Source organism: Apus apus, chromosome 20, assembly GCF_020740795.1.
Source record: "Apus apus isolate bApuApu2 chromosome 20, bApuApu2.pri.cur, whole genome shotgun sequence".
NCBI classification, from domain to species: domain Eukaryota; kingdom Metazoa; phylum Chordata; class Aves; order Apodiformes; family Apodidae; genus Apus; species Apus apus.
The window spans coordinates 7209083-7234134 of record NC_067301.1 but is presented as its reverse complement, the minus strand read 5'-3'; the positions used below and the strand labels follow the sequence as shown (position 1 = coordinate 7234134).

Sequence of the window (25052 nt, the reverse complement as noted above, 5' to 3'; positions counted from 1 at the left end):
AAGGGCAGGTTGGATGGGGCTTGGAGCAGCCTGGGCTGGTGGGAGGTGTCCCTGCCCATGCAGGGGGTTGGATCTGGATGATCTTTAAGGTCTCTTCCAACCCAAACCATTCCATGATTCTACAAAAACCCCAGTTTGGAACAAGCAGCCCTAGGAATGAGCCATTAATGATTCTAATTCCTTTACATCCCTATAGATTTCTCTCTGATCAGGGCTTTCACTCTCCCAGTCTGTATCAACTGTGATTTTTGTTAAGCTGCTGCTTACACCCTCCTTACAGGGTCTGGAACATTTTAGGGCATTTCTAAAAGAGTCTTTTAAACTCCCAGTTGTTAGAGGCAGCACACTGGGACAGCAACTGAGAAGAACAAATTCAATAAGCCTATTTTCTCCTTTTTTTTCTTGCATTGTATTTCTAGAGGTACTTCCCATTCCTCTCAGCACGGTATGTGCAAAGCTCTTTCCAAAAGCACATTCAGTTGAAAAGACCATCAGGTCACACTGGAATCACTGTCCTTGGCCTTTCCAAGGGAGATGGAGACCTAGGGGAAGATTTCAGATTTGTCCCCACTGACTGGGGGCAGAGGGAGAAGAAAGAAGCAAGAAGTTTATACAGAGCTTTCCTCTTGCTTACCTCTGACTCCAGAGAAAATGGGGAAGAAAAAAGGTCACAACTTGGTCCAACTACAGAGCTTGGCAGGGGTTCCAGGCTAAAACAGCCCCAAGTCTTTCAAGCTGGCAAGGTACTTTTAGCAAAGATTTGCCTCTGCAGCAATCCACAGTGACTGTAATTCCCTCCTCTCTACGTTTCCAGAAGGAAAGAGAAAGAGAAAGGATACACAAAGCCAGGCTGGAATCTAGTTTCATTTTATTTTAGCAAACTGCATGTTCTTCACTTATCAACATCTCTACATTAGCAATTGTATAGCTCTCCAACTTTTCTTCTTTAAAAAAAAGGGTAAACAAGAGGTGACAAAACTCAGGCTCTTCATCTCTTAAAAATGCTTGAAAGTTGGATTCAAGAAGACTTTTTTTTTATATCTTTTGGTTTGAAGGTAACAGATGTGGTGTGGAAACACTAATTCAAATCACCCACCTAACGGAGAACTGCCCCTTCTGGAGCCTCTCTGGCACCAACCCACTCTGTTCCCAGACAATCCCACTCACCAGCAAACAAAACTCAATGGTCTGGAGGAGCCCAAGGTGCCCAAGCAGACAGAAGCACCACCAGGACTCAGTGCAAGTGCTGTATTTACACTGCTTCTCCACAAGAAGCTTTAAGGACCTTGTCATGCAGGGGGAGGGATCTAGGGAGGACTCTTCTGCCACTGTCCCTTCTCTTTTAGAACCACATTCCCCCAATCATCCTGTTCCTGCTAAAGATACAAAGATCTCGGAATAATTTTCTTATTTTAAAAGCCAACCCTCCCCCCCAAAAGCCCAAGAAAAACAACTGTAAAATGTACAGGTTATAGATGGCCTAGAAAAGTCCTACAATTATTGCAGAAATTAAAGGTGACTTGTTCCAGGGGAGGGGCAGGCACGAGGCACAGCATTGAGATCTCACAAATGCTTGGGTTGGTTTGATTTAGTTTTCAGCTTTTTTTCCCCCATCATTCCAGAAAAAAAAAATAATTAAAAAAAAGTGTTTAAGCATCAGAACTAAAATAAAAATGCACGTTGACTTATAAAACAAGATGGTGGATTTGACCATGGGATTCCCTGACAGTGGAAAAAGATTTTACTTTTTTGCCCGGAGAGATTTCCTCATGGTGGATTTGCCCTTGGCAGAGGATTTCACTTCCTTCCTCCCACTGGCTGCTGGTTTCTTGGAAGAGCTGCCACCAGAGGGTTTCTTGATGGCTGGGGCTGCTGGTTTGGCTTTCTTGGCAGGGGTTTTAACCTTGGGAGGGGGCTTTGCTTTCCCCCGGTGGGCTGCAGGGGTTTTTCTTGGCTTGGGTTTGGATTCTCTTCGCTTCATGGGAGGGGCCCTGCTGCGGGATTTCGGAGGCGGCCTCTTCTGCATCCTGTCAGAAAGAAAGGCAGCACAAGATCTCAGTGGAGGAACAAATGCTTCCCAGAGCAGAGCTGCTCTCATCAATTTGCATAAATGAAGCAGATCTTGGCATCCTTGTTCTTCATCACCACGGATGCTCCTCTCTGCAGCAATACGTTTCATTAGCTAAATCCCAAGGAGCAAGAACTCTGCTGGTAGATCTCACCTCACTGAGAACTTCTCAGTCCTCTCAGTGCTCTGCCAGCAAGGTTTGAAACTCTTTCATTAGGCAGAAACACACAAATCATGACAATGAATTAACTGGCAGAACAACCAGAGACCCAAGTACTAACTCTCTTCCCTACATGGGATTTTATCACTTAACAAAACATTTATCTTAGACCCACATTCTGAGTGAGGCAAGTTCCACATCTGGCTACAGAACTGCAAACAGGGAAAAAGTTTTCCTGAGGAATCAATAAGTAGAAAAAGTCTCCTGTGGAACATCACACTTCCGTAAAGCACAAAGGCAACTTTAGGAGCCTGAAGAATAAATTACAGGTTCTTCTTTAATCTGGAGGAAAAAGAGGTTTGCTTCAAATTTTGGACTAAGGGAGATCAGTATCTCCAGAGCAAGGCAATTCCTCTGCAGACTACACACCTGGAGAAGTCCTCATCCTCACAGTGCTCTAAGAGTCCAACTATAATTAGAAACTTCTTCCAACAACTCCTAAACAACAGCCTTGTGGACAAATGACCACAGCAAGAGACAAGCCTCTGTGCTCTGCAGCTGTGACAGTCACTTGTATTTAATCCAAGAGTCCATTTCTCTCTCATGCTACCATACCTCTTCTTTGGTGGTGGCTCTTCCTCCTCAGACTCTTCCTCTTCAGATTCTTCTTCCTCCTCAGATTCATCCTCTTCATCCTCATCAGATTCCTCCGAGTCCTCATCCTGCTGCTTCTCTGGGTAGAGCACATCTGGGCTGCAAGAGGGTTCTTGTCAGTGTGACTGTCTTCTGAAGATACCACTCCAGAGTCTGCAAGCCTTGGGGAACCCTGGCTCCCACCAGGCACTGCTGCCTGTCCTCCTGTAAGCTTACAGCTTTCAGCCTAATCCAGAAATACCCCCAAAACATCTGTGTTTGCCACCCAAACCCAGTGTTATTTAGCTCAGTCACCAGGAATGCTCCAGCCCTGAGCTGCCGTTTCTCTGGTTCTCTCCTCTTTGTTCCTCCTGCACAAACCCAGGAAGGCAGACAGCAAAGGGCCAAGATCAGACTTCAGTGGCTCTGAACACAGGCTGAAGCCACTGAGGACGTGTGCAATAAAAGGAGGTGGGAAGCAGAGACTTTAATGACTACACTGCCACTTGGCTCTTTGTGGGACACTGAGTCCCCATCTCTGGGCTTCGTGTGGTCCAGCACAATATATGCTTCCAGCAGGAGAAAGGCTGGGTTAGTCTCACAAAAGCTAATCTAGGTCATCTTCCCTCCTCCCACCTCTCTCTCCTCCACATCAGCAGCATGACAGGCAGGCAGCTGGGTCCTACTCCCAGGGAGCATCTTTGTGTTAAGAACAACACACTCTCTCTGCTCATGCAAGTTTCTTTCAGGATGGGAACAGTTAAATAGTCCCACCCTGCAAAAAAAGGATCATGACAGAGTAGCTGAGGGTATTGAGCCCAATATTTTGGCTGTTAAAAGGGCTTTATGTCCACCAGAGACACCACTTGGTGCTACCCGTGTCATTATCATGGGTGACAACACTGTGGTTCATCCGTTATCAAACCCCCTACAAACTTCCTTGTAAACAGGAGGTTGACCTGTGAACTTCAGCAGTGCTGTCTGGCTGGCTCAGGAAACACTTAACTTGAACACCATTTTTATCTTGCATATCATTTTACAGCCCAGCTCCTTACCTAGGGTAGTAAGGGAAGCAAAGCTGAAAGGTCCCACTGAAGCCCTTGCCAGAAATTTGCTCCATCCAGCCATTCTTCTCACATTTCTGCAGGGTTCTCTTCAGTAGATGAACTGTGGAAAAAATTAAACAGAAGTTGTGTTACTGCCTTGACCCACTTGTCTAACCTCACTTCTCTCTGCAGTGCCCTGGGATCAGAGATGGAGTCAGCATGAAGCCTCCTTTGCCCAGGACACCTCAGAGGAGCCAAACAGCACTTGAGGACCCATGACTTTTGAAGACATCACCAGATGTTTCCTTCTGCACTCAAAAAGCAGCTGCTGTGGCTAAGACCCAGCTAGACCACTGTGTTTAGAAACTTTAGTATGTCTTATTCAAAGGGAAATCCTCTTGCTGTTAATTTTCAGGTAGAAGATACAAGTGTTTGTTCCTGACCACCTGGCAAATGTGGCTTTAAATTCTCCAGATGAAGATGATAAGAACAGAGCAGGTTTCTGAAGTCATGATCAAGAGATCCCCTTTTATACATGCACTCAACAGTGCCATGTAACTACTGCTCAAAGTTAACCCAAGTCTCAGCTTTCTTAAACCTGGTCTTCAAAGTCTTCACCCTGGTTGTGCCTTCCTCCTGTTCTAAATTTCTTCTGTGGTGCATCTGTCCCTGTTCTGTGGTTTGGGGTAGGTTTTTTTTGTGTCTAGAAATATGACAAACATGCTTTTGATTCCACTCCTCTGCTCCATTGTGCACTGTGTAAGAACTGTAGCTGAAACTGCACAAGTAGAGAGCATCTTTGTCTCTGGCAAAGGGCTGAAGTTGTTTAGTCAGTTCAAAACCATTTTCAGCTTGAATCAGAGGGACCATTTACATATTTAGCTCACTCCAAAGCAAGGGAAAAGCAAGGCCTGCCCTCAAGCACATTCCAAAGAGGTTCACTGGAGGAATGGAAAGAGAGAGATCCAAAGAAACATGCTGGCTGAGGTGTCAGCGGGATCTGTTCTGTGTGATTAATGCAGAGGTTTTCACTGTTACCACCTGAACTCAATACTCCTGAAGAGCTTTTTGCAATGACTGACATTTCACAGCAAGAGGATCCTTTGGGCCAGCACCACACCTTCACCAGCCCACAGGCTCCCTCTGCTGAAATGGTTTCTTTTGTATGGCACTGGGGAAGCTTGCACAGCCAACTGAGCTGATTGTATCCATTGAAGTATGAGTGTTTCAACATTAGGATCATCATGGTTCAAGAAGTCTTTAAAAACCACGAGTAACACACAAAAATGAGGCTGTTTTTACTCTGGGTACCAAAGATCACTAGCAGCATGTAAAGGATTTGACTCTAGTCAAGTCCAGTTATGAGTATAAGGAACAAAAGGGGGAGGGTGCAGAGCACTGGCTCTGCAGTGTGTACCCGCCTGCTTCCTGATCTCCTTGGATCTTCCTCCTTAAAACACAGCAGAGCTCATCAACATTTCTTTTATGTAAGGGAAGGACAAAGAAAACAACAGATTGCAAGCTGAAATTTCCTTATCTGACTTGCAAGACTGGCAGGCACTGCAGGCTGGCTAAACACAAGCCTCAAAGGACAAGGGCACTTCCAGCAGTCCTGCAAATAAACTGTGCAAGGGCTTAAGGAGGCTGGAAACCCTTTTCCCTGCCCCAGGATTAAGAAGCCACACTTGACATCAGTCCCTACTGGACATAAGGGCTAAGGCCACTTCTTTAGCCCACAGTGCTGCAAGGGAACCTGGGCTCCTCTGGGTGTCTGTAAGCCCTGCATCAAAGGGCTGTGCTGATCCCTGCTCCAGGTGCAGACTGTGGGATCAGCGAGCTTCTCTCCTGAGGATCAGCACCCTGCCCTGAGGGATGGCACCAGCACTGACACCACAGGGAAAAACTGATCTATTTTTGGGTTTTGACTTCTAGTTGAGACTGCTGTTAGCTCATCCTGCTTCAAATGACCTCCAGCCTCAATGAAACAACTGCACTGGGGTTCAGACCAAATAATTAGAAGATCTAAAGTCTGTTAACATTGCTTCTGCTAATGCAGAAGTCAAAACACACATTAATGTCATTCCTGGGAACAAAGACATGCAAAAGCTCTTTCCAAACACAACAGGTTTAGTTTCTCTCTTCACTAGTTTAACCTTTTAAAAGCAGAGCCAAAGAAAGACCTCAAGCAAATCAACAAGAGGGTGGGGCTTGTGAATTTGTTTTTTAAAGTTAGAACGTGCAACTTCTCTAAGCAAAAAGCAACAGGAACTGCATTTTCTGCCAAACTGCAGCCTTTCAGAATACAGAGAGACAGATGAAATCACTTGGTGATTTAAGAACAATAAACTACTAAAATGCTATTCCCCCTTCCTGGGAATGTGCTCTAGACAAGAGAAACATGCATTATGTCTCAGAAACCTGCCTTTGTCAGGCTTGAAAGGAACTGATGGGAATTAAAAACACTGAGCATCTCTGCAGCACAAAGAGCCCAGCAGCTGTCAGTTCCCCAGCAAGCTCAACAGAAAGAGTTTAAAGGTGCTGCACAGACACATCTGCAGGGCTCTCCTTCAGCATGGGGAAATACTTTACCCTGGAAGTTGGAGTTGGTCCCTGGGTGGTTTTCCAGGATATACTTCTTCAGGGCTGTGGTGGAGCAGGTCTTCGGTTCGTTCATGGCCGCAATAGCCGACAGGATGGCGTCTTCCATCAGAGTCCCACCCAGCAGGGGCTTCTCCCCTGACTTCTTCAGCTATTTTCCAAGGAGGAAGAGAAAAGCATCAAGACAAAATTCTCCCAAACCAGGTCAGGACAAGCTCCTCTGCACCAGGTGGGTCGGCGCTCCTGCATTAGCACAGATATGTTTTATATTAAAACACTGCACAGGGAAGGCTGCTCTCCCAGCTGTAACTGGGAGACAGGCCTATTAGTCAACTGGCCTGGTGTGCTTTTTACTGGTAACACATTGTCCTAAGTCCCCAAACACACCGCAAGGATGTGGCAATCTAAGGGTCTGTCACTCAGGGAAGAAGATATAGAATCACAGAATCCCAGACTGGTTTGGGTTGGAAGGAACCTTAAAGATCATCTAGATCCAACCCCCCTGCATGGGCAGGGACACCTCCCACCAGCCCAGGTTGCTCCAAGCCCCATCCAACCTGCCCTTCAACACTGCCAGGGATGGGGCAGCCACAGCTTCCCTGGGCAACCTGGGCCAGGGTCTCACCACCCTCACAGCAAAGAATTTTTTCCTAGAATCTCACATCTCCCCTCTCCCAGTTCTAATGCATTCCCCCTCATCCCAAGTCCCTCCCCAGCTTTCCTGGAGCCCCTTCAGGCACTGGAAGCTGCTCTAAGGTCTCCCTGGAGCCTTCTCTTCTCCAGGCTGAACACCCCAACTCTCCCAGCCTGGCTCCAGAGCAGAGCTGCTCCAGCCCTGGGATCATCTCTGTGGCCTTCTCTAGACTTGCTACTGAGCAATACATCAGATCTTCCTCCAACCCACATACCAAATGTACCCAAGGGACTTCTATGGCATAGACATGATAAAAAGAGACGTTGCAGGCATCTGGGGAACCTGCTGCACTTACAATCAGTGATGGGAAGGAAAGCTTACCCCACCAGCTCCCCTACTGTGCTAGTGAGTCAGAGCTGAAGCAACGTGTGGAGCACACTAAGCAAGGAAGGCAGGGGGGTCTGCTCCAGAAATGTAGACCAAGAGGAGGGTAAGAGTCCTACTGCTTCATAGTTTGACAACTCCTGAATGTGACAGGCTGGAGGGTGCATTAAGTTATATCCAAGGTTTGCAGTCAGTACAGTCAACAAAGGAAGATAAACTCTGGCTCTGACCTGGAACGTCCCAGATGCTCCCTTCCCTGTGATCTGCTCTAACTGGCCCTTCTCTACAGCTCTCTGCAGGGCATTCTTCAGTAGCTGGGGCCTGAAATGCAGGAGGATAAAGCTTTAGTGACACAGACTGGCAGCTGAAAACACAAACAGAGAAACAACACTTCCCACAAAGCAGTGCTTAGAGTGGGATCTGCCTACAGACAGACATTTTAAATGGAGCTCTGTCAGCAAGTGCTGATTACAGGAGAAGAATAATGTACATCAGTGGGAATTGAGCTGCAGAGCTCTCTTGGTGTCACTGTGTACCCAGGAACAGACAAGCCTCACTTGGAAGGACTTACACATTTTGAAAAGCACAATTGGACTCGGTGGGCAAGGAGTCAGTCAGCCCACAGACAAACAAGCACTTGCACAGGGCTCTCCTAGATTTGCTTCCTACCCAAGCCTTGACCCACTCCATGTGGGCAACCAGAAAGGTTACTATGAAAGCATCCAGAACCAGGTGGGACAAGATGCCAAGGACAGGCCTTCATATCCAGGCAGCTAAAGGGATCTGGTTTTGGTTAAGGATGGAGATGTGCAGAGCAAGGCTGATGTCGGTAGCAGGAACAAAGATTGGGTGTGGGCACAGCTTTTCCTCAAGCTCTCCTGCAGGCTCTGTGAGGCAGAGCACCACCTGCCTGCTAGAACACTGAACTGAACAATCAGCAAGTGAGGCACAGCCAGAGGAAGGCAGTTTCACTGCTGCTCTGCAGCTCTGCTTGCCAAGGTGAATTCCTGCACCTACCTTATATCTACCTTGAGTTTGGGGTAATACTGAGACACATATTTCTTGATCAGGCTGTAAGAAGCCTCCTTGGGCTCACAGAGGCGGGTGAAAGCCAGAGGCAGGACATCTTCCAGCTTGACTTGCTGCTCTGCAGTCAGGGCTGAAGTGCTTTTCTGAAATACAGACACTTTTACACATCAGTGGGGTGTAAAACTCTGGGTTTTCTGAACCAGCAATGCCCAGGTGGGGAGAAGTGTCCCTGACACTGGCCACAGATCTGGAAAATCAAGTTTTGTAGGGCAGCTCTTTAAATTAACTATTTCTAAAGTTTAGCAGATTAAGTACAATTGAGCAAATCTGGTTGGAATTTTCATAGGAGGAAAGTTTTACAAATATAAACTGCTGAGTGTTTAACCACATCTGCATTTTTAACGGTTTCCTTCCTCTTTCTACAGACACTTTCCTCTGCCACCCTTCAATGATACAGGTGAAAATGACAAACTGACATGAAACAAAAAACATCAAAGGCAAGACCTGTTGACACAGGCCAAATCTTCCCAGAAATGAACAGCTGAACAAGAGTGCAATTTTTTTTTCCACTGGCAGAATGAAATCTTGATTGAAGCCAACACTCCTGAATGTTCCTCCATCCTTTTGTTACTTTGAGGAGGTTATGATCAGAAAAACAAACAAAAAAAAGAGAGTCTGTTCTTTTAACAGAAAAGACAGTGGGGAAATGTGCTGAGGTTTCATGATTTTGATGCTGAACAGCAGCTTTGCCACCAGTCAGGTGAGGGTGCTGCTCACCCAGCCAGCTGCTCAGCTGTGAGATGAATTCACCAAAAAACAAAAGCAAGCTGTTGGTTTTGCTGCAACACAGAGAAAGTACCTAGGAACAAAGACCCCAGTAAGCTGCAGGTAAGAGTGATGTGTTAGCAGTTATCAGGTGCCTTGCTCAAACTTCTGGTGGAGCCAGCGAGATCTAGTTGAAAAGGAGTGACCCTGCCACTAATTTCCTGCAGTGCCCTAGTACCAAGTGTATTGCTGCTTCCTTCAGGTTTAGGGCTTTTGGTCTCCCCAGCAGGCAGGAGATAAGGACCAAGGGGTTACCAGACTCTTTGGGCTCACCCATCTAAGCCACAAGGGGATGGGCAAATCCAGCAAAGCATTTTGTAACTGCAGTGTTAGAAACGTGTTTCACACACCCAGAGCAGCAGGGGGTGGAGAACAGCAGTGCTGGAACCACAACCAGTCATGAGGACATGGCTCAAAAAAACCAACATCACATTTTACCACCTCTGAGCAATATACACCAAACATCAGCAGCTTTCTTCCAGAGCCTGAGGACATTTTCTTCTTCCTCCCTCTGCCCTCAAAGCTGATGGAAAAATGTTCATCTGTCAGTCCTGAAAACTGAGGTCCACCATTTATCCATGCAACAGATATAACAGAAGCAGCAGCATAAAGCTCTCTTACAATACCTGAGAGGCATCTCTCTCTACCAGGTAAAGACAAAAGAGGAGCTTCATGGTTACTCAGTTTTCTGCCTCTGAACCAAAGCCCTACGGGTTTAATCTAAACATTTTAAAGCAAAGATTGTTATTATTCTGCTTGGCTTTAATTGCTCATACTAGCTTTCTGATTCTGGTTTTAGTGGAACAGGTGTTTTCATTACTGTACTTGGGGAGGAAAAGCACAGCAATGAGGAGAACACTGTTGGGTTGGGGTTAGGTTGCATGTGGGTTTCAGTACAAGATTTTTCAGAATAATGTTTAAAATGATCCATCTTACCTTTCTGTCTCTGGCTTTTGGAACAGTTTTTCCTGTATTGGACACCACCACAAAGCTCCCAGAAGCTCCCTTTCCTTTCACCTAGATGAAAAGGAAGTCCATTTCAGTCTTTAACAGAGTAACTCAGAATAACAAGAAGCTGAAGGAGGCTAACTGACATAATTAGGCACATTTTAAATGCACTGTCATCCTGGGGATGGGCTAGTTTGGCAGAGGCCTGACTTGAACCCACTGAAACTTCAGTAAGATCAGAAACCACAGCCAGACATTAATAAAATCCTCTGCTGTCCTGAGCAGATCATCCTACCAGGTATCACAGTGTTAAGAGAAACAGGCTGCTGCAGAAGTGACACTGCTGGACTCAGTCTGAAGACACATGCTGCTGCAATGCTGTATGACACAACACCAAGAAACTGTCAGAAATTGCACAAAAGGCAACAGTGCAAAGTATCTGACTGACAAAACAAGGCTGGAATTCTGCCAGTGTCTAACAAAGTGGAACCAGAGGTTGATAAAGCACCATGAAGGAGACCATGATCATCCCCGAGTCCTGCTAAGGGAGTTCAAGAGACCCCTGTGTCATTCAGTACCACCACCTGCACAAAGCAACTCTTACCTGCCTGATGATTCCTCTCTCCAGCTCCCTTTTCAGTGCCTGCTTTAGAAGGTAGCCTCTCCTCTCCAGCTCCAGGGAAGGGTATTTGTGGATGATGTATTTACGTATTGCGACCACCGATGCACCAGTCTTCTGAAAGCAAGCCTGGAACAGGAGCAAAACGTTAGGAGAAACCACCTGCCCTGAAACTATACTGCAAGAAGAGAGACTGCCCTGCTCCTGATCAGCACAGGATGCCAGGGCTGGCCTGTGCCCCACTCAAGAGGATAAAATACAACTGAAAAAATACTTCACTTTCTCCCTCAGAGTGGCTGGAGAGCAGACAATACAGGAGCAGCAAACACACACTAACTGCTCTCCAATTCTGAAGCAATTACAAGCCGTGGCAGAAGCACCACAACACTACAACAGGCACCTTTTGGCAAACCAGTGCTGCACAACTGGTCAGTCATCTTCCTCATGTCAGAGAGAGTGATCAGTCAGAAAAAGTTGACAATTTTTTTTTTAATATGATGGAGGATTGACATTAGTAAACAACTAAAAAACCTAAGTTGAATTTTGTATTTTCATCGTAGAATCCCAGATTGGTTTGGATTGGAAGAGACCTTAAATATCATCTAGATCCAACCCCCCCCGCACAGGCAAGGACACCTCCCACCAGCCCAGGCTGCTCCAAGCCCCATCCAACCTGCCCTTCAACACTGCCAGGGATGGGGCAGCCACAGCTTCCCTGGGCAACCTGGGCCAGGGTCTCACCACCTTCACACTGAAGAATTTCCTCCTCATGTCCAACCTCAATCTCCCTCTTCCAGTTTTAATCCATTCCCCCTCATCCCATCCCTCCCTGCCCTTGTCTCGAGTCCCTCCCCAGCATTCCTGGACCCCTTCAGGCACTGGAAGATACAGCAGCTGGAAAAGCCATCTTGCAATTCCAACTGATGGAGCCCAGGCCTCCTGTGAAGGGCAGTGTGTGAACCAAACCTCAAGGGGACAGCAGTATAACTACAACACAGGTCTCTTCCTAGAACCAGGACACAGTAAACCAAGACAAGCACTACTTTGGAATGCAAGTTTACAGTATCTCCATCTGTCCTGAATCAGAAACAGCTAAAGCTGAAAACAGCATGTATGAAATAGATGGATTAATCAAGGTAAATCAAATTAAATATGGCTAGAAGGCACACCAAATTAAATGATGACAGCAATCAACCACATTATGTCATCATAGCTGTTTCTAATAATGTAATTTGGGAGGGAAACAAATTCTAAACAAAGAAATGAGCTACAGGGCCTCTCATGATCATCATGGACTCACATTTCACCTCTGTGGGCTTCCAAGCAGAGGCATGCCTGCCTGCTAACAGCCAGCACTATCATCTGCACCATCAGCAAGCTGAAATGGTGGATTTTGGGTGCACAAATTATTCTGCTTTGCTTCAGAAGAACAAAAGAAACATTTGTCTCCTGCTTACCCTGATGGCCTCAGTTAAAATCGCATCCATTTTGGGACGTGAGGTGGCAGCCATCTGAGTTTGCTTCTGTGCTCTGGCTAGCTGGCTAGCAGAAAGAGTAGCCCATGCAGGAATGGTCTTTTTCACCTTCTTCTCCTTTTCCTTAGACTGGTCTTTCTCTCTTAGGAAAAACACAAAGCAATTGGAAGACAAGAGACACTGTCAAACAAGCCAACAAGCAGAAACACAACAACAACAAAGCCCAGAACATTTGACACTGAAAAGAACATAAAAGAACATTCTGATGTTTCTATTAGAAAAAAGAGACCTTTGATATTTAGCCTTACACATGTTCTAGAGCAGAAGGTACACTTGATTACTAGCTTCTTCCTGAGAAACATGAGCACCTTTTTAAGGGACTCATCATATTTTCCCCATCTCTCCCACCATCTCTTCTATGTCTAGAACCTGACTTTCTACACAATTCTCCCAACTATCTGAATTCAGCACTAAACAAGCCTTACTCTTTTTTGGTTTCCTCTGAGGACTTTGTTTCCCCCTTCCCTTCATTCTCAGGTTCCTTTGGCTGTTCTGCTTCACTGGATGCAGTAGGCAGGGTTTCAGTCTCTTGTTCTTCTCCAACAGAGGCAGACTCCTCAGAGGTGACTTCTGCATCTAGAAATATATGAAAATGCATCAAGTTCCTGCCTAAAACTAGCTCCTGTTCTTCAGGAAGGCAGTGGGGGGAATAGAAGTTTAAGAACACACCCCAAAAATTATTCCCCACTAGGCAATTTTTCATCTTTAATTTAAACAGATGATTTGAATGTAACTTAAGAAGTGAATGAAACTACTGAAAGAGCTTCAGTAAGGTGCAATCAGCCATCAAATGCCAGAATCACTTCAAACAGGATCAATTAACTAATTCCCCCAGTCCTCCCCTAAATCCAGAAGTTACTGTTGCCACCATCTCTCATGAGAAAGGCCTGGGTGGGGGAAGGAGGAGGAAATAAGAACCAGGAAACACCAAGAATTTCCCCTTGGTTGAGTTTTATGCATTTTCAACTCAAAAAGGTGCAAAACCTTACCTATCTGTAAGGAATCTGGACAGGTACAGACAAGCAGCTTTGTTTACAACCAACTTATCTTCAAGAGCTGCTGTTTGCACCACACCCTGTGGCACCTGAAGGATTCTAACTGTTCAATCCCATTTTTTTCCAGACTTGGCAAAGCTTTAGATGGCACGTGCATTTGCAGAAGCACTCCTCTATCAGCAGGAGCAAATCCAGTCAGAAATCAACTTACCAAGCAAATTAACTCCAGTATATTTAGCTGAGAATAGCTCAGAGACAGGCTGCCTGCTGGATAAGATGCATATAACCTGTCATTAATCACTTTTTGGATCAAGAGCTGACTGCCATAGCTGCTCCATGGGCATGTTCTCTAGCCCTGAGAAGGAGCTTAAGCACTCCCACTATGTTCCTGTGCAGAGTTTTCCCATGGAGGCAACATGGATTCAAAATACTCGGTGCAATAACAGTTAGATTCATATGCAATTAATTTATTTTTGACACCAAAGAGGAGGGAAAGTCAAAAGCAAGTCAGAGAAATAAACTGTGTACGATACTGAAGTGACACATTCTGAGAAACCAAGGTGAAGCTGCCAAGACCAGACACATTAATATTGGACTAGATTTTATGACACATCATGGTAAAAGCCTTTTGTTCAGGAAAAGGAAAAAAATTAAATACTTTGTTTTGCCACTCATTAACTCCACATTTTGATCTCAAGCTCTCTTCTGACACTACTGAAACTTCACTATTTCTACCCTGATTGGATTAAAAGAGCCTAGATGTAGCTGTATTTTCCTATCTGCAATGTCAAGGCTTTACCACAGGTTATGAAGGACAAAACAAATGGGTTCAGACTGAAAGAGAGGCTGCAAAATACAACTTCCCAGCAATCCAGGAAAAGCCTGTCAAAAGAAGCTGAGCATTAGTAGTATTTTAATAATGGCAGTAAGGTGGGTTTTTTCAGAAGTTTCAGAACAGAAGCCTCTTTGGCTCCACATGAACAATTTGCTGTAGAACTATCAGCATACCTGCTTTGACCTCTTCACCTTCAGCAGGTTTGCTTTTGGGAGGAGTTTCCCTGGAAGAAGAATTCACCGTGCGGCGGATCGGCATCGCGTCGTCCTCAGCTTTCTGGAAAAGGTACAGGAAAATCAGGAGAGATACTGGGAAGAGCCAGCAAGGTTTAGAGATGGGATTAAAGCAAATCAAAGCAGCGTATGTAGAAATATTCTGGCTACATTTTAGATTTTTCAGAATTTTAATAAAAGACTGTAACCCTCAAATCAGCTTTTTGAAGCATACTAGGAGAGGACAGATTTGTGGTTTACAGTTACAAAAGAAAGAATTTCTTTTCTATTCCAGATTAAATGAGATGAGCATTTGAGGAGGCTGACAAACATGTCTCAGGGAAGCAGGGAAGGGGAAGGAGAGTGCCATATCAGTCTCCCAGTTGAGTTTCCTACAAGCAGGGGAGAAAGTTCTGAGTAACCTTCAGCAGGACTGATCCAAGGGCAAGCTTGGAGAACGGGCCAGCCCCTACCTCACTTAACTTGTCCGTGTGGATCAGCTGAGCTCCCGTTAAGAGTGGAAGCGCCTTATGATGCACGGGTTCAGCTTCAGACAGATCAGTCGCCATTTAAATTAATTTCTAGCCCCAAGTGCAGGGAACACTGTGGAGCCCCAGGATTTAACCCCAAGGACTTTTTCCTAATGGTTTTCACAGTGCAGTGAGGAGTCAACCTGAAGTACAGAAAAGATGTGGTGTGAAAATTAACAAAACAAAAACATCTACGTCCAGGTCTCTAACAAACTAAAGATTAAAAAGAAAAGAAGGATAAATGAGTTACAGCTTATGACTAACATAACAATCAACACTTGCATTCAACCACGATGCTAAAACATATATGCAAACTCGAGTGCTATGGATGTAGCAAAAATGGTAAAGGTGTAAGCCAGACCTGCAGCCTGCTCCATTAAAACATCTCTGAAATAATAACAAGGCTCTTTAAATTAACAGAAAGCATTAAGGAAAAGCAGACATTGCACTGTCCCTAAAGGAAGGTAGTGAGGTAACAGGGAGGTCGTTCACTTTGGGTAAAAGCAGGAGCTGACTCATTGATCCAGCTTCTCTCAGCCAAAGGAATTAAACCATTCAGTCTGTTAGGCAGAACACATATCCATGGGGACTCAAACCATGCCTCTCCCAAACTAATCCCCATGCAATTTAGAGAAAGGAAAGAGTCCTTGAATAGGAAAATAACCATCAAAGCCCAAAACCCTGCTCCAAACACATGCAGCATCATAGGTACCTAATGAGTTAAGCTTAGCTTAACCCTCATTAAGTCTCACCCCTCACTACCATTACAATGCTAGAGCCTTTCTTACCTGCTCCATCAGCCTCTCCTAAGGAGAGATGTTAGGATATTTCCATCACAAAACACAGCATTTACATGCTCCTTCACTCTCACTTCTCAGCACTCCCTTTCAAAACCTGAGAAGCAAAACCTCACTTCTAGCACACCAGGGCTGGAGCCAGTCCCCCGACCCCAGGTTCCATCCCCAGATCAAGCCCCACACTGCCTTCCTCCTCTCCTTACAGAGAAAAAGCTAAACGCTCCCAACTTCTACCCTCTTCTGGATGTTTTCTTTTGCTCAGATGAGAAAACAAACGCTTCACATAAATGTTCAACTTCCACAGGTATTTCCCCACCCTGAGTGTCTTCCTCTTGAACAGAGACATAACATCACTCCTGGCATGGTTTTCAAGATGACTTTCACCCCAGTCTCAGCACTTTGCACTGCATTCTCCATTGCAGGGGTAAATGCTCATTCCCACACCCGTATCACTGCTACTACTCCCTGTTGACCACAAATACAGTCCTCTTATTACTCAGCAGCGGGGACTCCTTATTGATTAGATGGATTCTCTCTACCTCAGTTATTTTCCCAGGCAAAGTCAAGTCCAGCTCATCTGCAAAGAGCATTTTAGTTACACCTCCAAGCTGTGTAGGGAGTTTCCACCTTGAAACCAGCAGTGGGGACAGAAGAATCAAGAGGAACACGCATTAAGGTATGAGGGGTTCGCACAGTCTGGTGATGCAAGAGGCTGCATCATTGTACCTACAAGATCTCCTCCCCAGATAATAAAGTGGGAAAATAATAAATCGATTCACTCGTGGGTGCAGTGTCGCATCAGGTGCACACACCCAAGGCACAACCAAGAGAATTACATGGAATGGGTTGGGTTAGAAGGGTTAAAGATCATCTAGATCCAACCCCCTGCATGGGCAGGGACACCTCCCACCAGCCCAGGCTGCTCCAAGCCCCATCCAACCTGCCCTTCAACACTGCCAGGGATGGGGCAGCCACAGCTTTCCTGGGCAACCTGAGCCAGGATCTCACCACTCTCAAAGCAAGGAATTCCTTCCTAATGTCCAACCTAAATCTCCCCTCCTTCAGTTTTAATCCATTCCCCCTCATCCTAACCCTCCCTGCCCTTGTCCAAAGTCCCTCCCCAGCTTTCCTGGGGCCTTTTCAGGCACTGGAAGGTGCTCTAAGGTCTCCCTGAAGCCTTCTCTTCTCCAGGCTGAAAAGCCCCAACTCTCCCAGCCTGTCTCCAGAGCAGGGGGGCTCCAGCCCTTAGAGCATATCTGTGGCCTCTTCTGGTGTCACTCCAAGAGCTCATTTCAGGCTGATAGCAAGAAAAGGACTAGACACATGGCCAGGTAGCATCTCCACAGGAGATGCTCTAGAAGTCATGCATCTTGCTGACACTCTTCACAATGCAGTGTTTCTGACAGCTCCAGGCTGTCAATTGACTCCTGCAGCACCTGTGACCTCCTCTGGCACCCAAAAGTCATCCTGAAAAACAACAGTGAACTTGCTCTAACCCAGCACTGGTAAAAGCCAATGAGGGGAATAGTGCTGGATGTTTTCTTCTGAGACAAAACAGAAAAACCAACACAGGCTGCATGCCAAAAATAAAATCAATGAGATGAATGAAACTTTCTTAGGAAATTTCACAGTGGGGAAAAAATACTAATGGCCAATTAAAACATACAAACTACAGGCCAGCACTTTTTAATTATTTTTTTTTTTTTTAACCTATTTTATGGGATCTTCCTCAAGTATGGAAAGGAAGAGAAAAAAATAAAAATTCCACCAGGCTTCAGCTCAGTATCAAATTACTTTCCTAGCAAACACAGCCTGAAGCCATCTAAAAAAATGCCAGTGTTTTGAAGTGAGTCCTAAACCAACCAATTACAGATCTATCCTCAGGGAATCAAGTGGGGGCTACAAAAGACACTTTTCCTGGGATTATAAACACACACAAACATGGACTGTGTTTGACCTGGTCCTGGGCTTTATTTATTTTTAAACTTTGTGACCTGTGTGTCACATGCATGAAAACACAGTACTCTCAACTTTGACTTAAAATTCCCCAAGTTCTAAGAAACCCTTTTGTTTTATCACAGTATAAACTCCTTGAGTCTTTCTGCTCCCAAGAGTGAATTTAACACGGCACAATTCCTAACTCCAGTGCCTAAAATGTATGCAAATGAGCCACCATCCAGAAATTCAGAGTGACCCAAGCAAGAGTTGGTAGATTGCCTTGGCATTCCCATGGGTGGATCATCTCCTGCTCCAAAGGCCAAGAGAATCAAAGGAGGAGGAGGAGAATCTCCTGTTGACTTCAAAGCACTGGTATCCTCAAGGGGCAAAATCACAAGCACCACCTTGTGAAGGCATGACTGCTCAAGGACTGCTCCTGCTTTGCCTATTTCTTCAAAAGGATTTTCCTCCACTGGGTGTGAAACACCAACTGCAAACAGGCTTGAATTTAGTTTCTTAAAAGATAAACAGAAAGACTAGAAGGTTTTGCAAGAGCAATAAAGAAGAACTCTCACCCCCCACATAGATAAAACACTAGATTCAACTGAAAAAAAATAAAGTCACCTAAACCAACTGTTACCTGGACACCTTGTTTCATGAATGGGCTATGTAGACATCTCTAAAGCTGTGCCACAGCTAGGACTGCAAACATCACTTTTAACAATAAACAATTGGAAAGTACTAACTGTATTTTTAAATTCACACAAATGTCAAATACTGTGCTTGGAAAGGGGGAGAAAGCCATCAATTGAAGATGCAGGTTTTCAAGGTGGTTGCTGGGTACCTCTCATACACTTAAATCTGATTGACTGTAAGAAAAAAAAAAAATCACCAAGATGCCAACTACAGGTTGAACTACAGGGTCATAAGTTCTCCAGCTCTCATGAACTGGTAATTTCAGTCAATAATCCAGCAAGGAGCTGGTAAGAAAAAAAAACAACAATCAACTTTTTGGATTTCTAGATGAGCAGAAATCAGTCTCCCAGCTCAGGGAATGGTCCCTAATGGAAGAGTCAGTCAAAGCTACAGGTAGCTTTCCATGAACTATAATGAAAAAAAAATATTAATTTCCTCCTGAACTATTATATCATTCTTGGGAAAAAAGAAAAAAAATGAGGTCTCAGGTAAGACTCACATATTCGGGACAGTATTTGAGAACAGTGCAGTACCCCTACCAATGTGACAGGCACAAGGACTTTAAAAAAATTAATCTGAGGCATAGTTCGGCTGACTCCTTGAATTCCTGCTGGCTCTAAGATTTTCCACCTTATCTCAGACTTCAGTCTCATTGAAGGGAAAATATTTTAGGATGAAATCAGGTCTGGAACATGGCAGGCCAACTGTCACAGTGGCGGAAATATCAAGTCACAAGGATGTGGTTGGGTGCATGGAGCTGAGCAGATTGCAAACAAATATGCAATGGAAAAATGAGAAAGCAGATCCAGCCCTGTGCCACCAAGGGTGTCCACTTACTGCCACATGACACGCAGACAGGTGATTGATGTGCTCCTAGACATGGCTCGGGACACGCTACATGACACGGGTCTAGAAATCAGGTCAAAAAGGGCTAGAACAAAATTTTTACATTCTTGCAGATTTGAAGCCAGGCTGCCAAGGGGTACAGAACCACCAGCCATACAAGCAGGAATGACTATTACCAGCAAGGCTTAAAAAGCAAAGTAACTGCATTTCAAGAACAGGCTATTAATTACTGTGGAATTATCTTTTAGTTACTAAAGCGGAATTGAGCAGAAGAGCATTTAAATGTCTCAGAAGCTGCAGAAAGAAAAGCACAGGAAATGTTAATATTTTCACAAAGCAAAAAAGGAAATCCAAACCACACATGCCAAAACATTACCTTCTAAATTGCAAGCTGGCCAACTTTTTCAAGACTTCTGGCCCTCTGAAATCCTCAAAGCTCTTCCCTACAAGTCCAGCTCAGGTAGTAGATACTTTACCAGAACCCTCTACATCTATATTGCAACAGAACAGATCATCCAGCAACATCCGGGACACAAACTGGTGTTTCACAAAATTTATCTGTCAGAGCCTGCTCCACAAAGATGTTCCAGCACTTACTGATCTGCTTTTTGTTTTTGCAGTTCACCAAGCTGTCTGTTGGCTTAAGTCAGACCAGTAGTAGTTAGTCATCTAAAACAGCCTCAAAACATGCAAAGGAGTAAAGTATCTCAATACAGAACCAGTCCCCAATTCTAATCCCTATTTGGCATCCTGTTTGGAAATTCACTCCTGTTTGATATCTGGCTGAGTGTGACTTCACTACTGCCATTCCCACCACTTTTGCTGCCACTCAAGTTCTGTGCTAACCCTGTCTCCACCCCTATGGCCACCACGCTTCTTTGGTTTCCTGGGAGGTGTCCTAGGTAAGTGGAATTTCAATCCCCTGCCTCCCCATGGAGCTACAAGGGCTGTATTGGCAACTCTCTTGCTGCTGAGTCTTTCAGAGATGTGTCACGGACTGAGCCCCATGCTACTACAAGAATTGCAAACCATCTTGCTTCAATTAAAGAAGAGTAGTGGTCCAATACAAAGATCCAATTGCTCATGGCTTGCCAGGTGAAATTCTTGGGCTTGGCTAGTGTTACAGTTTCTATTTCCATCCATCCTTCCTTATACAGCCTTAAGGAAAGGAACAAATCTTGATTACATTGGGGATCAGAGAAGCACAGCCAAAATCTTTCATACTTCTAGTTCCCAAACACATGCACTCCCACACACACAGACCCACAGGTGAGTTTTTTCCAAGTCTAAAGACACATTTTCATTTCAGAGTCACACCAAATTTGACTCCAAATGCAACTTGACTTACACCTTGTCTATCCTGTTGACTTACACAGAATGAAGCAAAGTTTAAACACTGACCTTCTGCACACACAGGTGCTGCTCTCTGAACAAAAGAAAAAAAAACCTCCCCCAAAACAGCACAGAGACGGATGCTCTGCCTGAATACCTGGGGCTGAGCTCAGTGCCTCACCTCTGCCAGGGTGTAATAATTCCAGTAACTCAAAGTCAGCTCAATCTCAGCAGATCTTTATTAAAATACAAGTAACAACCCATGCCTCACCTCCACTACTCTTCACCACAGAAAATGCCAGCCCAATATTAAAATCACAATAGGTTTCATATTGTGTCTCCATCAATCTTTGACCCATACAGAAGCCAGTGTCAGCAGATCATTTCTGTGGCCTGGATTATCTTCTTTTCCTGTACTCAAGAGTTTTCCTTCCCAACTCCAGACACACAGGCAAGGCCAGGTATTCCATGATTTAAATTCATACCAGAAGCCCACAAAAACTTCGGCTAAGGGATTAACACAAAGCAGAATTTCTGCTTGCATAGCTGTCTAAAACTAATCCTCTCTGCAACAATGCTCAGGACTGTGACAGTGACAACCTCAGTGGGACAACAGTTTTTGAACCATTTTTAGCTGTGCCATAGATTCTCCAAGCTCTGCCCCTGGCACAGGCAGCTCAGGAACAAAACAGCTCCTATTAGGGTGCACAGGGTTCATCTTTAAGTTTAGAACCAAACATAAAACTAATCCAATATGAAAATTCCACTGCTGGAAGTTTCATAGCCTTGGATGAAATATCTTAATTCTAGGATCCAACCTGATGAATTCTGACAAACCACTGACCCTTGAATTAAAATTCAGGCTGCTAACATTACATCCCAGTGTAAGAACCTTTTACAGGCAACATCCTTGCTTAGATGGATAAACTTAAAACAACTATATAAACCCTTCTCCCAAACTATTACTTATTTAAGTCATCACTTATTACTCTATAGTACAAAACTATACATGATAAAATCTATGATTTATTTGAGGTCTGTATAAAAGCTACTCAGACCTCATATTTGAGCCCATCAATGTAAAACTTATTTTATTCTCCCTCATGGAAGTTAAATCCCTCTGAATGCCTTGGGTCACTTGTAATAGAACTTTGACAAAAGAGTCATACATCCATTTCTGTTGAAAGGGAAAAAGAAATTCTGAGAAGAGAAAAAGATTTTCTGAAGACAAAAATAACTGAGGCAGCTACTACCTGAGGAAAGGGCACGATGCAGTGAAGAGCTAATTAATTAGGAGGCACAGGCAGGTAAAGGCTGCTAAATCCAGTAGATGTTTTCAAGGCATCTACACCAAGTTCTTCCCCAACAGAAATGACATGCAATTTTTTCCCCTCCTACCCATTCCTCATTTCCAAGGATCTCCTACTCTATCCACCTAAGTCCCTCCTGAGGAAGTGAAGTGCCCTCCTGCCCAGCCCATTAATAAAACTCCATTCTTTAACTAAACTCATCAGTGGCACCTTCCTCTCCTTCCCCCTACGCACACTGTCCTCACATGGAGAAGCTTAATAGAGTAACATTGTTTATAAACACCAGCACTCCTGAACCTTTCCTGCCTCAATAAGATAGCTGCTTGCCAAAGATCGCTGGCCAACTCTTTCTGGAAGATGCTAAAAATACTATTTATGGTAAAAGCAAACAAAACAAAAAAGTCACATGCTTGGAAGTCAGACTGCAACTATTACTCAAAGGGCCTGATAAGAACTGAGAAGCTACACGCTTGTTAACCCAGAAACAATTCAGCTGCCAAGGAAGACTCCTGAAAAGAGCAACCTGAAGTACCACAGATATGAGCAAACTGTGTCACAGCCACACTTTGAAACGAGTGAACACACCCACAACCCCACATGATCTAACTTTTCTTCTGCAGCACAGGCAGCACCACCTCCCCCTGATTTGCAGACACGGATGACTGTGAAAATAGTTAAGAGCACAGGAGGAAGGATTTGTTTTGAGCAGCCTCTTGGGTCTGGAAGTGTCCTCAGCATCATAAGCTGGTGGAGCCCCTCTGGCCTGGCAAGAGCTACACCAGTTTACATCAGCTGGGATTTCGGTACTCCTCAAGTCTCGGCAAGGTTTAAACCAAAACAATATTATCCAGAGTATAAGCATAATGAACACAGAATAGAAGCCCCTCTGAAACAGTCCTATTCCACACTGTAATTTAATAGCCTTCTCTATGGGAAAGCGCGTGCAGCAAGGGGTAGAAGGTCATTAACATTCTTTAACCAGGGCTGTGACCACAAGGTCTCGGGAAGGAACCCACAAGTGCCCGGTAACCTCACACTTAGGCCTGTATCCATCTCTAGCAGCACCGAGCGGGGTTAAGAGCTTCTTTTTGAAAGCGGAGCCACACTCGTCTCGGACTGAGGTTTCCTCTAGTGGCAGCGCTTCTCTGGCATCCGATGAAGTGAGTTCGTGGAGGAAAAAGAACCACAACCAACCAAACAAAACGCGGGAAGGCTACCGCGGGGGCTCAGGCTGCCCAAGTTCATAACAGCGACCATTGATCTACCAGCCCCTTCCGCCGCTGACCTTCCCCCCGCGCCGGGCCCGCAACCCGGGGCACACCCGCCGGTGTTCACCGGGTGTCAGCGGGACGGGAGAGGCGGTTTTGACACCCGCAACCTCCTTTGTGAGGGACGACGACAGCTCGGGGGCTCGCCCCCCGCCAGGCCCGGCCGCGGCGCCAGCAGCTCCCGGCCCGGCGGCACCCGAGGCCGGGGCCGCCTCCTCGGGCCTGGACGGCGGCGAGCCCGGCGCAACACGGGCCTCCCCGGGGGCGCGAGGGGAAGCAGGCCGCGCTGCCCGCGCAGCCTGTCGCGACTCGTCACGACAGCTCCCCCTCCCGCGGCCTGTCAGGGACGGGGCGCGGCGCTGAGGGGAGTTCCCGCGGCCCCCCCCCGGCAGGCCGGCCCCGCGCGGCACCCCGCGGCCTGCCGGGCCTGCTCCCTCCGCCGCCCCACCCCGCCGCCCCCATCCGCCGCCGCGCCGGGCGGGCTCCGGGGGACTCACCAGCGGGCCCGGCGGACACAAAGCGGCCCCTCAAATGGCGGCGGCGGGGAGCGGGGGGGCCGGGGCAACGGGGCGGGGCGGGGGGCGGGGCCGCGGCGCGCGGGAGGGGGCGGGGCGCGGCGGCGCCAGCCAATGGGAGGCCGCGGGCATTTTTCGAACGCCGAGCCCCCCCCCCCTCCCCCGCCCGCTCCCCCCGCCCTCTCCTCTCCCGGGCGACGTGGAGGCGGGGGGAGCTGCAGCGCGCATGCGCGGCCGGGCCCGCCCCGCCCTCCCGGCGGTTCCTCCCGCCCTGACGTCGCGGCGGGCGGGGCGCGCGCCGCGCTGAGGCGATTCCCGCCTCCGCCCCCTGAGGGCGCGAGAGGCGGAGGCGGCTCCTCAGCTCGGGCGGGTGCCGGGCGGTCCTCCCGGGCGGCCCTCCCTCAGCTCCCCCTGTCCTCCCTCAGCTCCCCCTGTCCTCCCGAGCTGTCCTCCCTCAGCTTGATCTGTCCTCCCGACCTGTCCTCCCTCAGCTCCACCTGTCCTCCCGGGCTGTCCTCCCTCAGCTCGACCCCTCCACCTGTCCCCTCCACCTGTCCCCTCAGCCTGTCCCCTCAGCCTGTCCCCCCGCAGCTCATCCCCTCACACCCGCGGCTCCCTCGCAGACCCGGGCGTTCCACCCCTGGAGCCTCTCATCTTTGCTCCGGCTTCTCCCTTCGCTCTCCTCCCGCCGTTTGCTGCTCCCCCAGTGCCTGCCTTCAGCCTCTCCCTACCCCCCTGCCGCTCCCATTGACCACCTGCCTCAATTTTACTAGTTCCGTTGCTGAGATCTGGCTGCAAGCCGGAAATTTTTCGTCCAAACGCGCTAACAAGCTCTTACTTGCAGGTAGGATCCCTTTCCTGCTCTTCCTTCACCTTGGTCTCTTTGAGGCAGTTACCTGTGCCTCAGCTGCCTGAGCTGAGGATTATCACAGCAAGGCAGAGCAGGGGTGTGAACTACGCTGGTATTTTCACCACCACGGTTATTTCAAGTCTGTGCAGAGTATGCTGAGAGGCAATAAACTCCTCCTGTGTGCCCCTTGCTGTGCACTTGTGCCAAGGTTAGGTATTTTTCTTGGCTAGGTCTGTGTTTTTTGGTTTTGTTGGTTTTTTTTCTTCCTCCAAATCCCTCTACTTTCCCTTCACTTGGGTTGAAAGTAATCCTCAATTCCCTTCCCCACCTAGTCTTGTTTTCTTTTCTGCACTTTGCACAAGCCATCTCCAAATCTCTGCACCCACCTCTTCACTCTCCAGATTACCAGAGTCCATGTGTATGGCTCTCAAACACCACAGAACTTATCA

The 25052-nt window shown here is 46.6% G+C and overlaps 1 protein-coding gene across 4 annotated transcripts; it reads right to left on the bottom strand.

The window, feature by feature from the left end:
* Positions 1–851: 851 nt before the first annotated feature.
* HP1BP3 (heterochromatin protein 1 binding protein 3) lies at positions 852–23826 on the bottom strand. Of its 4 annotated transcripts, none has more exons than XM_051637384.1 (13): positions 23736–23826; positions 14995–15194; positions 14483–14585; positions 12905–13055; positions 12402–12561; positions 10930–11073; positions 10314–10394; positions 8541–8695; positions 7754–7844; positions 6497–6656; positions 3917–4028; positions 2844–2981; positions 852–2027 (listed from the first exon to the last, which is right to left on the bottom strand). In XM_051637384.1, exons 2-13 carry the CDS (start codon positions 15088–15090, stop codon positions 1742–1744), a joined length of 1677 nt encoding a protein of 558 aa, XP_051493344.1. In that variant the 5' UTR covers positions 15091–15194; positions 23736–23826; the 3' UTR covers positions 852–1741. The 4 variants fall into 4 exon arrangements, with proteins under 4 accessions (XP_051493344.1, XP_051493345.1, XP_051493346.1 ...); XM_051637385.1 differs by lacking the exon at positions 23736–23826 and adding an exon at positions 19705–19819; XM_051637386.1 differs by lacking the exon at positions 14995–15194 and having other exon boundaries at positions 23736–23799.
* Between the last annotated feature and the right edge of the window lie 1226 nt (positions 23827–25052).